The 12,290-nt window shown below is 37.6% G+C and overlaps 1 protein-coding gene across 2 annotated transcripts in view; it reads left to right on the plus strand.

Annotated features, from left to right (window-relative positions):
* Positions 1-3,800: 3,800 nt before the first annotated feature.
* LOC106614136 (uncharacterized) overlaps positions 3,801-12,290 on the plus strand; it is a 65,931-nt gene continuing 57,441 nt past the window's right edge. Inside the window, exons 1-2 of one of the 2 annotated variants that reach the window (XM_036375113.2) lie at positions 3,801-4,066; positions 6,931-8,269. In XM_036375113.2, coding sequence (XP_036231006.2) covers positions 7,811-8,269 — 459 coding nt within the window. In that variant the 5' untranslated portion in view covers positions 3,801-4,066; positions 6,931-7,810. Of the gene's footprint in view, positions 4,067-6,508; positions 8,270-12,290 lie in introns of those variants that run through there. The other variant, XM_070108063.1, reaches the window with a different exon arrangement.

Below are 12,290 nucleotides of genomic sequence, written 5' to 3' on the forward strand. Positions count from 1 at the left end.
AGCGACGATTGAGCTCACTAAAATCGTTAGCGAACGTAGGAGTGCGCTAATAGACAAGCTAACATGTGGAGATGTAGTCGAATAGTCAGACAAAAAGAGTGGATATGCACAAATATTGTTGTGCAAATGATGACGAAAGAGTAGTAAACATACGGTTAAACACAATGAAGCTTTTAGAAGAGTTGGAGTGAGCAATACTTGAATTCTGTCCTAATCATCTGTACCAATGTTATGTCTTAGAAAAATCCTTTCTATTCATTATGTATGTTATTCTGACATGACATGGACTTCAAAGGTATTTGTATTTATGAAATAATACTGAATGCGCTCAAAAGCCCATTTGTCGTACCAATGGAAGAAGGCTTTTTTTGAAAGAAAAAGCGCTTTTTCTTCGGCATACCCGTCTAGGATAATGCCTTTATTACATGGTCTAAAGCTTCGAGGTCTTTAAAATATGCAATTTTTTCCTTCATCTTTACCGACACATTTGCATAATAGTCGAGCCACTTTTTGAATCTAAAAATATTAATTAGAGAGTTATAGGCTCTTTTCTGTCAAGCCAGAATTGACGGTCAAGAAGGTTTTGTCAAGTATTTGGTGGAATTGGCTGGGAATGATCTACTATTGGAGCTTGACCATCTATTATGGTAGATGCTTAAGGCCAGATTTGGTACCAAGTAATTACTACCCGTAGCTGTCTATGACGAATGATTTTGCTGCTGAAAAATTCGCCAACTAAATTTAAATTTTTTCTAGAAGCTGCAATTAAATTTCTGTAGTCGACAAAAATGCTATAAAAGTAAACTTTCTTTACTTATTGCCTGTTTGTCAGACAAAACAACTCAATTATTTGCGCTTTGGGCTTACGACAACAAACACTTATACGAATGCACACACACGCACACTTATTTTATGCGCCTCATCTCTCGGAAGGGCACTTTTGTTTGTACACATTCATTTTCTAAGTTTTTATATTAAAAGTTTTATTATTCGAAACTATGTCGGCGCATGTCCCGGCATGATTGGCACTTATCATAGCCATCCACACTGCACATGCACACATTCACACGAACGGCCGCACTCCGAGAAGAGTGTGCAATAAAACAATAAATTACTTTATAATCCGGCACAGAGATTTTCGCATTTAAAACAAACCAAATCCGGCACTAAATGTTCAGCAGATACCCGAGCAAACAAATAGAACAAACACCCACAAGCAAAGAGATACTTCGCCAAAACACCAACAAAGCACCCCCAAAGAGGGCAATGAACAGCAAATGTGCAAAGTGAAGGAGAAGAGAGCGTACAAAACCAAAACCGGCCGATAGACAGACAGTCACGCACGTAGAAGCAGCGCTTTGCCACCCCAAAAAATGTAGGTGGATTGCATAACGGTCGCATAGCGGTAAACGGACGCGGCCCAGACACTTAATGCGCCTCATGTGGCACGCAATCACGAGAATATCCGAGGCACACGCACATACACAGCGGCCAAAAAAGAACAGCACCGATTGTGTAGTAAATGAAAAGCATTCAATGTCAACTATAACACACCACCGGCGTATATACATATCAGTAACTGTGTATATATACCATATATACATACATATATTGTATATATGTATATATAGGTGCGCTTGTATGTTGCAAAGGCGACAGCATAATCAAATCAAAAGTTATAGCAAACAATGCCGAAGTGGTGGAATTCGCAAATATGTGTGATGTCATACATGTAAATATGTAAATATATGGAAAATTGCCGTATATACCTAAAAACTATATATCTACATATGTATATATGTATGTATATATCTGCCGCATTATTAAGATTTTCAGCAGCACTTACATCATGCTCATAAAAAGCTAACTAAGCATTTAGTAATGTGAGGCCGAATTTCTGCTCAACTAACACACACATACTGGTATGTAACGCCATTTTTTTTATTGCAAAACTAGCAAAAAACAAAGTTTACGAGTATATGATAGTGGGTGCCAAAGTGTCTTTATCAGTTAAGCCAAATTTTAGCAACACACAGGTTGGGCAAAGCTAGCAGGACTATCAAATGCTGACACAACTTCATATCTGCGAGAACATTAAGAAATCCTCAGGGACTTTGTAGCAATTCGAACGGTATTTAATGTTTAGACACCAAAACAGACATAGCTAAGCACATAATATACATATCTAGGTATACATATGTATATATAATATATGGACATGCATACATACCCAGCCAAAAATGCCACAAGGCAAGGATGACTCGACGATCGTAACATGTGACTAACGGCACGTTGGTTCTTTATAGTACCATATATGGAATGAACGCTGCATTTTTTGTTTGCACTCAACCTATGAAGAACTCTCCCGATTTCTGTACTCAACCTTTGAAACGACTAAGATGTTTCAAGCTTTTATGAACTAGTCACATTTTACATTCTAAAAGACAGGAAATGCAACTACTAACTTTTATACAATTTATACACTTGCCGCCTTCTCCTCAATAGTTTTTCAAGTTCACGTGCCACAAACTACTAAAACTATATCAAACAAGCTTGCTGGTAAGTTGTACTTTCGGTACATCCTTATATAGTGTAAAATCGGCTGATAACAACACTCACTGCTCAATGTCTCTTAAATTAGAGCATTTGGTGTCGTGGAATATATTCCCTCTCATGCAGCTAAAAGCCGCGCATTCGCAAAGATAATGTTTCAGCGTCTCTCAAGCGCAAGCAATGTCTTCCGCCGAATCCACTTTTCCAATTTTCTGAAGGTGAGATCTTAAGGCATGACCCCTACTGTATTACTGTGAATCCCTTTGCGTAGTAGTAGAAGTTTTTTCGTCTAAACACCATTAACACTACCCCCAATGTAGATTTTTGGGATGTCCTGTGTTGCTGGTGTTCCAAGTTTTCTAAATATTTTAGCTGAAAACGGAACATACAAAAAAATAGCATAAATATGACTTTTTATCTTCGTTTGTTAATTCTACGACCCAAGCTATCGAAATGTCTAGAAAATTCTAAAATCCTTTGCAAATATACTTATGTATATCCGAAATATGCGCTTTATTCTTATTACAAAAACAAAAAAATCAGCATTGAAGTGTGAAGGATTAAGTAAATTTAAAATCGACGTATCAGTCTCCTCAAAAAAAAAATAAATAAATAAACACAATTTTCAAATTTGAGTAAATTAATGTTGATTTGCTGTTATTAATTTTACAGCAAAATCGTGGCTTTTCCACACTACTCGCCACTTTACCCGACCTATCATTTGTAATTTGGTCGAAGTTAAAGGTGCTCGAGCGAAAGGTTATTAATGTCATTTTGGGTGAATAAAATTTATTGAGCCATCACAGGCAAAAAAAAAACAAACAAAAATAAAGCAATTTCTACAACAAACAAACAGCCGAGCTGAATGCTATCGGCCGATGGCAACAACCACCCACCACATTACTACACATTACTATCGGCCGCTTTGGCGTACAAATTGCGATACTCCAGCGTCGACACTTATATATACCCCTCGTAGTATACACCAACCTCTTTGCGGTTCATTCATAAAAATTATTGGCAAACGCATACTTTTCAAATGCACTGTCAGCGGCGGCGGCGCACTTACAAGTTTGCTCTCATCGAACGCGCTCACAAGCCGACTTGTAATTAATGTGTAAAAAAATAGAACATTTCCATACAATCCTTTGCACTTCGTGTCGCTTCGGCACGACAACAAGGCTACCAATGCTAAATAGCTGAGCGTAGCGTAGTGCTGCCGTTAGTAGCTCGACCAATGTGCTCGCTAACGGTATAAACCATACGTACAGTTGGACATTTTACGCTGTCGCGCTCGGGTGCGTCTTTTGCTGCGGTCGGCGGTGCTTTAGTGCAGTCGCTTTATATAGTATGCTTGCGAAAACGGCGGGAAAATCGTAAATTATTCAAAAAATACAATGACTACAATCGCGAAAAGTGTGGTTAAATAAGTGCGCAAAGAAATTGTGTGGCAGAGTTATAGTCTGTTAAGCATGTATTATTGCTACCGTGTTTGAAAAAGTTAACTAAACATGTGTGTATTTGCTTTTTTTAAGGGCTTTTGACAATTTTTTCATTCGATTACATGTACCTATATACATATGTACAAGTATATCACATGTTTATTTATGTACATACTCTTATATACATATATACAGCGCATACATATGTAAATATATTCGAGGTTATATCTATCTATTAGCTTCCGAAGCGGAAGCCACGCTGCGCATCGTCTAGCTTTTCATATACCCGTACATATATACATACATATATGCACATATTGATATTATGTTGTTGTTTTCGGTCTATTTGTTGTTATGGCAACAAGGCCAACATTGAAGAAGTAAATGTGTGGAGTTCATGTGCACATTCGCCCATATAAATGAGCTTGAACTTTAAGAATAGCTACGTTTGTTTGAAATTTTCGGAAATATGCCTGGTCAACGCAACAATTTTGACTTTAAGCAGTTCCTTTTTAATATATTCCCTTTTAAAATCTTCCTTTTTAATATATTTCTTTTTAATATATGTATCATATATATTTCTCCCACTTATCTTATACACTCTCACTATTTGTTACATTTACGAAATTTTAATCTTTTATTCGAAAAATAGAAATTTTTTTCTTAGCAAATAATTCATCTTAACGGTTAAAAATTACGCAGATTGACGGTATCTCCTCAATCCAATTTAAAAAGTCTCAACAGTCAACTTACCGAAAAAGCTTGCCATTTCTGCTGAGTGCAGAGCAGGTTGTCTAGAGCAGTTAGTCAATTTAAACTTTCCTTCTAAAAGATTTTTAAAGCTCTAATCCATATTTTACCGAATGTCAGCCATATTTAGATTAGAGCATAGAATATATTGGTGCTCGCAAAAACATCGCAACAAGCTAACAGTAGAACTACTGTTCCGAAATGTAGCCGCCTTCAGAGAAGTGACTAAATGTTTCAGTTCACTAATCGTGTGTTCAAAACTAGTTAAGTAATGCCTAACCACACTATCTGTAACATCAGGCCACTTTGTGATAAGTATGGATGCTAGATCTTAGCGGAAACTCTGGTAACAGCAAAACTAACGAACTGACAGGAAATGGCAAGAAATGGCAGCTTAACCTGCTAACAAAAAAATAAGAGTGGATCGGTGCTTCAATTCCGTACTGCATTCTGCTACTGGATAGTTGATCTCAAAAGGAATCACAAGAGTTCTAATGAGCTCTCTGAGAAGCTTACCGCATTTCAGTTTTAGAAGCTGTTTGGAAGAAGACAAGATAGTAGTTTCTGAAGACTTCCTTCTTAATTGTTTCGACATTGCGAGTTCATGGTTTAAGCATCTAAGAGCTCACACTTTCAGTCATCCTGTTGAGTTGCTGGGAATAGAAAGCGAATGTCCAGACAGATTTGTATTGGCTTCAAGGTCGCTTTGCATTTATAAGTTTGGAATTCAACAGTTATATTTTTTTGGCTTTACAAAGAACGGTATATAGTGGTCCAAGCGCGATTTCTATTTTGAAGATCAGCCAAAAAACCTTAGGTAGCGACTATTCGGTTATATACTCGATGAATTGCGATCTGAAGAAAATACTGACTTGCAACTGCTTTACAAATTTTTTCATCCTTTAAATTTCAACAGATTCTTTTGTAACATAGGCGCAAAAGTAAGCTCCAACTATAAGCTCCAATTTATAATTCAAGATCGACTGGACTGATACAAGGAAATCGTCTGCAGAGACCGTACGATTAAGATAATGGAAATATTTGCTTCAAATATATATTTATAAAGAGGCAAATGGGAAGTCCATTAGTCACGATCATTTCTTTGTCAGCCGGCCAAAATTTCGCTTCTATAATCAGATCAAACAGCAAAACTATAAAATAAGTTGTAGCTTTGTTTTATTCTTTATTCCTTACACAGAAACACTCGTCCCTGTTGGTAAAAAAAAGCAACTGTGTCGGTTTCACTAGCGTCTCTTGAGACGAATTTTTGACCAGCAAAGTCAATTGCCATAAGCAGGAAGACATACTAATCTCTTGGTGTCATGTTCGGACTATAAAGTCGATACATAAGAACCTCCGAACGAAGCTTCCCGAGCTGCTAGCGAGTTACTATTGATGTGTGTGGAGTGGCGTTGTCCTGATAGAACACAATTTCTCTTTTATTGACCAAAGCTGACCGTTTCTAAGCGACTGCTGCGTTCAGACCGTCCAGTTGTTGAAAGCAAAGCTCCAAATTAAGAGTATGACCGTAGGGAAACAGCTCATAGTAGATGACTTCTTGCCAATCCTACCAAACATATTATATAAGATAACTTGGCTTGCGTTTTTGACTTTATCGAAGAAAAACTGTAACATCAAACATTTTCGCTTTGCTGTGGTGCAACTTTGACGCGTACTCAAACATTACTGAGCTTAGACCTTATATTACCTAATAATTACCTACAAAAAAATACATAAGCATCTCTTTTTTTCTAAAGGCTAATAAAATTACTGTATTTCTGCTCTCTGCACTAAGAAGTATTAACTGTGAATACTTCATTTAGCGTAATATTAAAATAATTACTGCGCCGTATAACTATCTGCTACTTTTTCTCCTCGAACAACCTTACCATTTAAGACGGCTTTTATAAATATAAATCACAAGCCCATCTTAATTATATAAGCACTTTAATACAACATAAAGACACTTGAATTATGAACTTCAAGTATTCATCACTAATTAAAAAATACTTAATACTAACTGACAATTGACGACGTAAGCTTGCCACGTACACTTCAGCAACCCTTATCAGCACAGACACATTTTTCCATTATAAATGACTCCCCAAAGATCTGGACCATAAAATTAAGCTTCGCTTGTTTTGCGGAAACGTCATTAAGCAAAATTTATTAATGTCTTTTAAAGTGATTAAATTGTGGCGCAAACTGTAAACAGCTAAGAAAAGCCAAAGAAACACTAACAAAACAGGCAACTGCGCAATTAAAAACTTTAGCAAAAAATAACAAAAACACACAGCAATATCAACAAATATTTCAAAATTAAGAAACTCACTGGAATGCATAAAATATATTCAAATAACGTCAACAAAAAACTTGACAAGTTGCAAATTGAGTGATAAGTAAGTGTGAGAGCCGATGGTGGCAACACGCAAACAAGCAGGATACACACGCTACATATGGAACAAAGTTTGTTGGATGCCAACAAAAACAGCAACTACGTCAGCAGTAAGTAGCTGCACTACAAACAAGTGCCACGCACATAAATACGGGAAGAGAGTATTAAGTAGAAGACCAACTAAACGCCACAGCTCGGGTCCAGCCACAAGTTGCTATACTTCGGCACAATTTATACACTAGAATATTATATTTACGAAATTTGTATGTAACTGATAATAGTATTGCCGTTATAAATCTACGCATGTGTGTTATAGCGTGTAGTTCGACTTGAGCGTAAGCGGCAAAGAAATTCTTATTCAGTTTTGGCAACAAGAACTTAATGAACACTTAGAGACTGCAGAACGCGGTCGTGGCAAAGCGGCTGACTTGTAAAAACGGCGAATACAGCACAAAAAAAAAATTAACTAAGTTGAATTATAAAATCAGCAGCCACTTGGTTGAGCGTTTGGCTAGTACACGCAAAGCACACATTTTAAAAATTTAAACAGCAACTTCAACGGAAAAGCAGCGCGTACAATTAGCGCTCTATTTTGTTGCAACCGGACACAGTAGGTATTCCGGTAAGCTTACCCACTGCAACCACACACACGGTCGCCTTGTTCCGTGCCATGGAAATGGATGTTAATCTGCGTAAAGCAAGCGCCATTGAACTAATGACCATATCGGCGGGCTCCTACAGCAACAATAATAAATTCAACAATAACAACACCGCACCATCATTTGCCTTGCGTCCGGTCGCTGTAGGCACTCCGCCGCCTCATCGCATCGGCTGTTGCGGCATACTCGGTCGGTTGCTTTGCTCCGGCAGCGCTGGCACAGCCAAAACAGCCAGCAGCAGCAGTGACTATAACAATTTGAATAGTCTGCTGCCTTCCAATGCTGGAAATCATCAAGCGTTGCATGTGAATGTGCCGGTTACACCGAGTGCCGCGGCTGTCGTCTCGGCTGTATGCAACGCGGGTCATACGCGCCGTCCGCAGTCGCGGCGCACGCCGCAGGAAATCTACTTCGAGAGCCGTGGAAAGTCATGCAAGAAGCTACTTAAGTTCAACGGCTACTCAAACAAGGTGAGTCGATACGAAAATTTGTTGTTTTTTATTGAGTTGCAGTGTTACTTGCTATTTACCGTTAAATCGAAGCAACGGCTTCGCTTTTAAATGACAGCAAAATTTTAGGAAATATTATTTCACTCTTTTGAAGTACATATTTATATGACTATGTATTATTCAATGAAAATTGTTAATTAGGTGGCAACACTTATCAATAATTATTTTAATTTTCAGTTAATTCAATAAAAATTGTTAATTAGCTGACAACTTTTAACAGTAAATATTTTCACTTTAATTTTCTTCCAAAAATATTTTTAATTAGGTGGCAACACTTATCAATAAATATTTTAATTTCCATTTAATTCAATAAAAATTGTTAATTAGCTGACAACTTTTAACAGTAAATATTTTCAATTTCATTTTGTTCCAAAAATTAGGTTAATTAGTTGGCAACCCCTATCAATAAATATTTTCTTTTTAACTTTTTTCAATAGCTGTTGTCAATTAGGTAGCAACACTTATCGATAAATAATTGAATTATTAAGTAATTTAATAAAAGTTGTTAATTAGGTGGCAACACCCACGTATAAAAATATTTAGAATTGCAACTGATTTTATTACATTTGGCTAACCTTTCTCTACACTGAGTATAATTTATCTTCTACCAGTATAGTTTGTTAGATTAGGTTATACGGCGGGAGGATCACACTTAGACAGTCCTTTGTAAAGTCAGATATAAACCACTATAGCAAGATTTCAAATCTCGATAAAGCGCTTTCAACCTACCAAAAATCTGCTTAGATGCTTTATCCCTATTTCTGCTATTTCGCCTGGCTGTACAAAAGTATGAGATCCGAGGCCGATAGCCTTGTTCTGCCAAAGGCGGGACATTTAAGAAGGATGTTGAAGATGACTTTATATCATCTTGTCCCAATCAGCATATGCAACTAGCATCTGGTAAAAATTTTAATCTAACCGCATGTATCCCTATCGTATAGTTAGAATTCCTACAACTACTGAAAAGTCACCGAGGGCGAAGAGCTCACTAGACCTTTAAGATTTACTCTGCTTCAGTAGGACCTGGCGGCTGCACAGTTACTATGAGCTGACCAGCGCTTGCAATACTCACCCCAGGCCCAACCATCTAGTAGTGAATCGTAAGAAACCAGCGTTGCTTCTACTCCCTCCCGTTCTGCAGCTAATGAGACTGTAGTACCTGACCTAGCAAGCTCATCAACCTTGTAGTTTCCTTCAATTTCGCTGTGGCCAGGCACATAAACTGGTCTAATCATGAAGAAACTCGATGATAAAGATAAGAAGGCGAGCGAGCTCAAGGCTAGTATTGCCGTCTTACTATCAGAGTGTATGGTCACTACTCTGAAGAAGGCTGCGCGACGGAGCAGTAGACTTACTTCTGTTTTAATGGTCCGCTTGAAAATCGATACAATGATCAGATAGCTTGAAACTGGAGTTGAAAGATAGTTCCTGACAGTATACTATCCAGCAATCCTCTTTGCAAGTCTTTTCATTTCACATTAAATGTGTTTCAACAAGAGGTCGCTGTCTCCAAATATCTTGCCGAAAAATGAGCTTAGATCTGAAAGTAATACGATGATCGACTCATGCAATTTTACTACTACTTTCATTTCTCTTTTCAAACGTTTTAACGGCATAGCTATAAAAGAGTCACTGCTGATGGCTTTCCACTTTATTCCAGAACCATTGAGTATTTCCACTCTTTCGATTCATTCGATACCTGCCTCTTGCACTCGAAGTGAAATTATGGTGCCAAGTTTCATCGGTTAACATATGGTATACACCGCTATCGGGTTTCTTACGATTAAGCAGCTGTTTATGCTGTTCTTATCATCAATTCATTGGTAATTTTGGTTCTCGCTTTGCAAAGATCTCTTGACTACACATATGGTATCCTTTGATATCCTTAGAGTGTCAGTTATCGCGACACACTTCGATTTTCGGAGATTTACTATCATTATACCCTGTACAGGATATATTAAATATGCCATGAAGTAGGCAAATCCCACAAAGAAACGTCGGAGAACCGTGACTAGCTAAATCGAGTTAATTATGTCCTTCTGTCTGTATATACACAAACAAATGCCTCAGTTTTTGAGATATCGATCTGAAATTTTGCACACGTCCTTTTCTTCTCAAGATGTTGCTCATTTGTCGAAACCCGTGTTATTGGACCATTATAAGATAGAATTGCCATACAAACTGACCGATCAAACTCAAGTCCTTGTGTGATACACTTTTTCTTTAGACGAGATATTATCACGAAATTTTGCATGGATTTATACTCAAGACAACGCTACAATCTTTGAAGTTATTGTTCAGAACGGACCATTATAGCGTATAGCTCTCATACAAACTGTTCGAATAAAATCAAGATAAAGATATTTTTTAACCTTAAGCTTCGCTGTGATCGACTTGAAATATTTAGTCAGTTCCAAAAAATCGAATATCATTACAAAAGTAATTTAATTAAATTGAGCTGCATAACAGGTGCAGCATATATACATGTGTACTCGTCTATCTTAAATACATCTAATATATTACATTATTTTGACACAGATGCGATAACCTAAATGCTTGTGTACACAAGCACGATGCTATATATTTGTCGTATAATGGCAAACTAGGCTGCACACATGAGCCATTTATTGACGTACATGGCGTATGAGTGATCAAAAAGCCAACGTTACCGCGCACTTGCATGCACATAACTATGCCTAACTGCAGCAGCGACTCGTCAATATGCTTGGCGCTATTGTTATGCCAGTATAGGGATGCACATAAATCATCTTCTTAGCCATTGAGTTGCTGTACGCGCGGTTCTGTTCGACACCGTTAAGTGCATGTACGTTCGCTGTTGTGACGTTGCCGTGTTGTTGCAACATTAAGTAGTGGCAACAAATGTCACAACTACGTAGTAGGTATGCGCACTTTACACTCGCTCTCCGCTGTTCATATGCTCTTAAAAAACCTGACTTTATTGTTGGCGTCAACACTACATATACCGTTAAGCTCCAAATATGTACCAAACGAAACTTAATAAATCGTTATTGCCATCTTTAGTTGTTAGTGGCATATTGAACTTTGCCGAAGTATTTGGTTCGTGCTGCAATGGTCTAGTTTTGCATTACCTTTGAGAGAGCTTGCCTTACTACTGATACTACTGGGTGGTGTGACACAATGCCACCGCACGTTTGCACACATATTAAACATACATATGAGCATGCTTGCATTTGAATACCTAAGTAGCAAGAGAGCTGCAGTGTGTGATAGTTTTGCCTTTGTTATTCCAGTAAGCCAAGTTGATGCACTTTCTGTGCAGTTGACTCAACTTGATTCCTTTATATTGAATATCTTTCCATTCAGGGATTTACAAGTGAATGCGCTCCCTCGACGACGCACGCAACGCTTTACGGCAATAAATTCCTATTTTATATTCACATTTTGCATAAAAGTAAAATTAAAATATTACATGGTAAATATATTACACTGAATAAGCGAATGGTTGGATAAGACTTGGAAACTTTGTTACTAACAAAGAAGAAGTTGCGTGAGGAGCAAACAACACATGCATTGAATTATGAATAAAAACAAGAAAACTTGTAAATTTCGGTTGCACCGAAACTAGAATTCCCTTCACAGATGTATTTTTTATAGCATAAAAATATTTAAAAAGATTTTTACAATATACTGATTTTGATCGGTCAGTTTGTATGACAGCTATAAGCTATAATGTTGCGATCTGAACAATTTGTTCGGAAATTGTAGCGCTGAGGCGTCGCAATGGAGATCCAGCTCATTCCCACTTCGATGTAAGTGCGACAAGGGTGCTCCCTCTTGCGATCTCATCGGATTTGCAGTTTTCAGCTATTCCGCTATGACTAGGAACCCAAACGAGTCTAATAATGAAGTAGCTTGCTACTATTGATAGTGCGGACAGACATTTCTTAACTAACTTTGTAGCCGCAGTAAGCGAGCTTAACGCTAGTATAGCCGATTAGCT

This window comes from Bactrocera oleae, chromosome 4 (genome assembly GCF_042242935.1).
Source record: "Bactrocera oleae isolate idBacOlea1 chromosome 4, idBacOlea1, whole genome shotgun sequence".
Classification (NCBI taxonomy): Eukaryota; Metazoa; Arthropoda; class Insecta; order Diptera; family Tephritidae; genus Bactrocera; species Bactrocera oleae.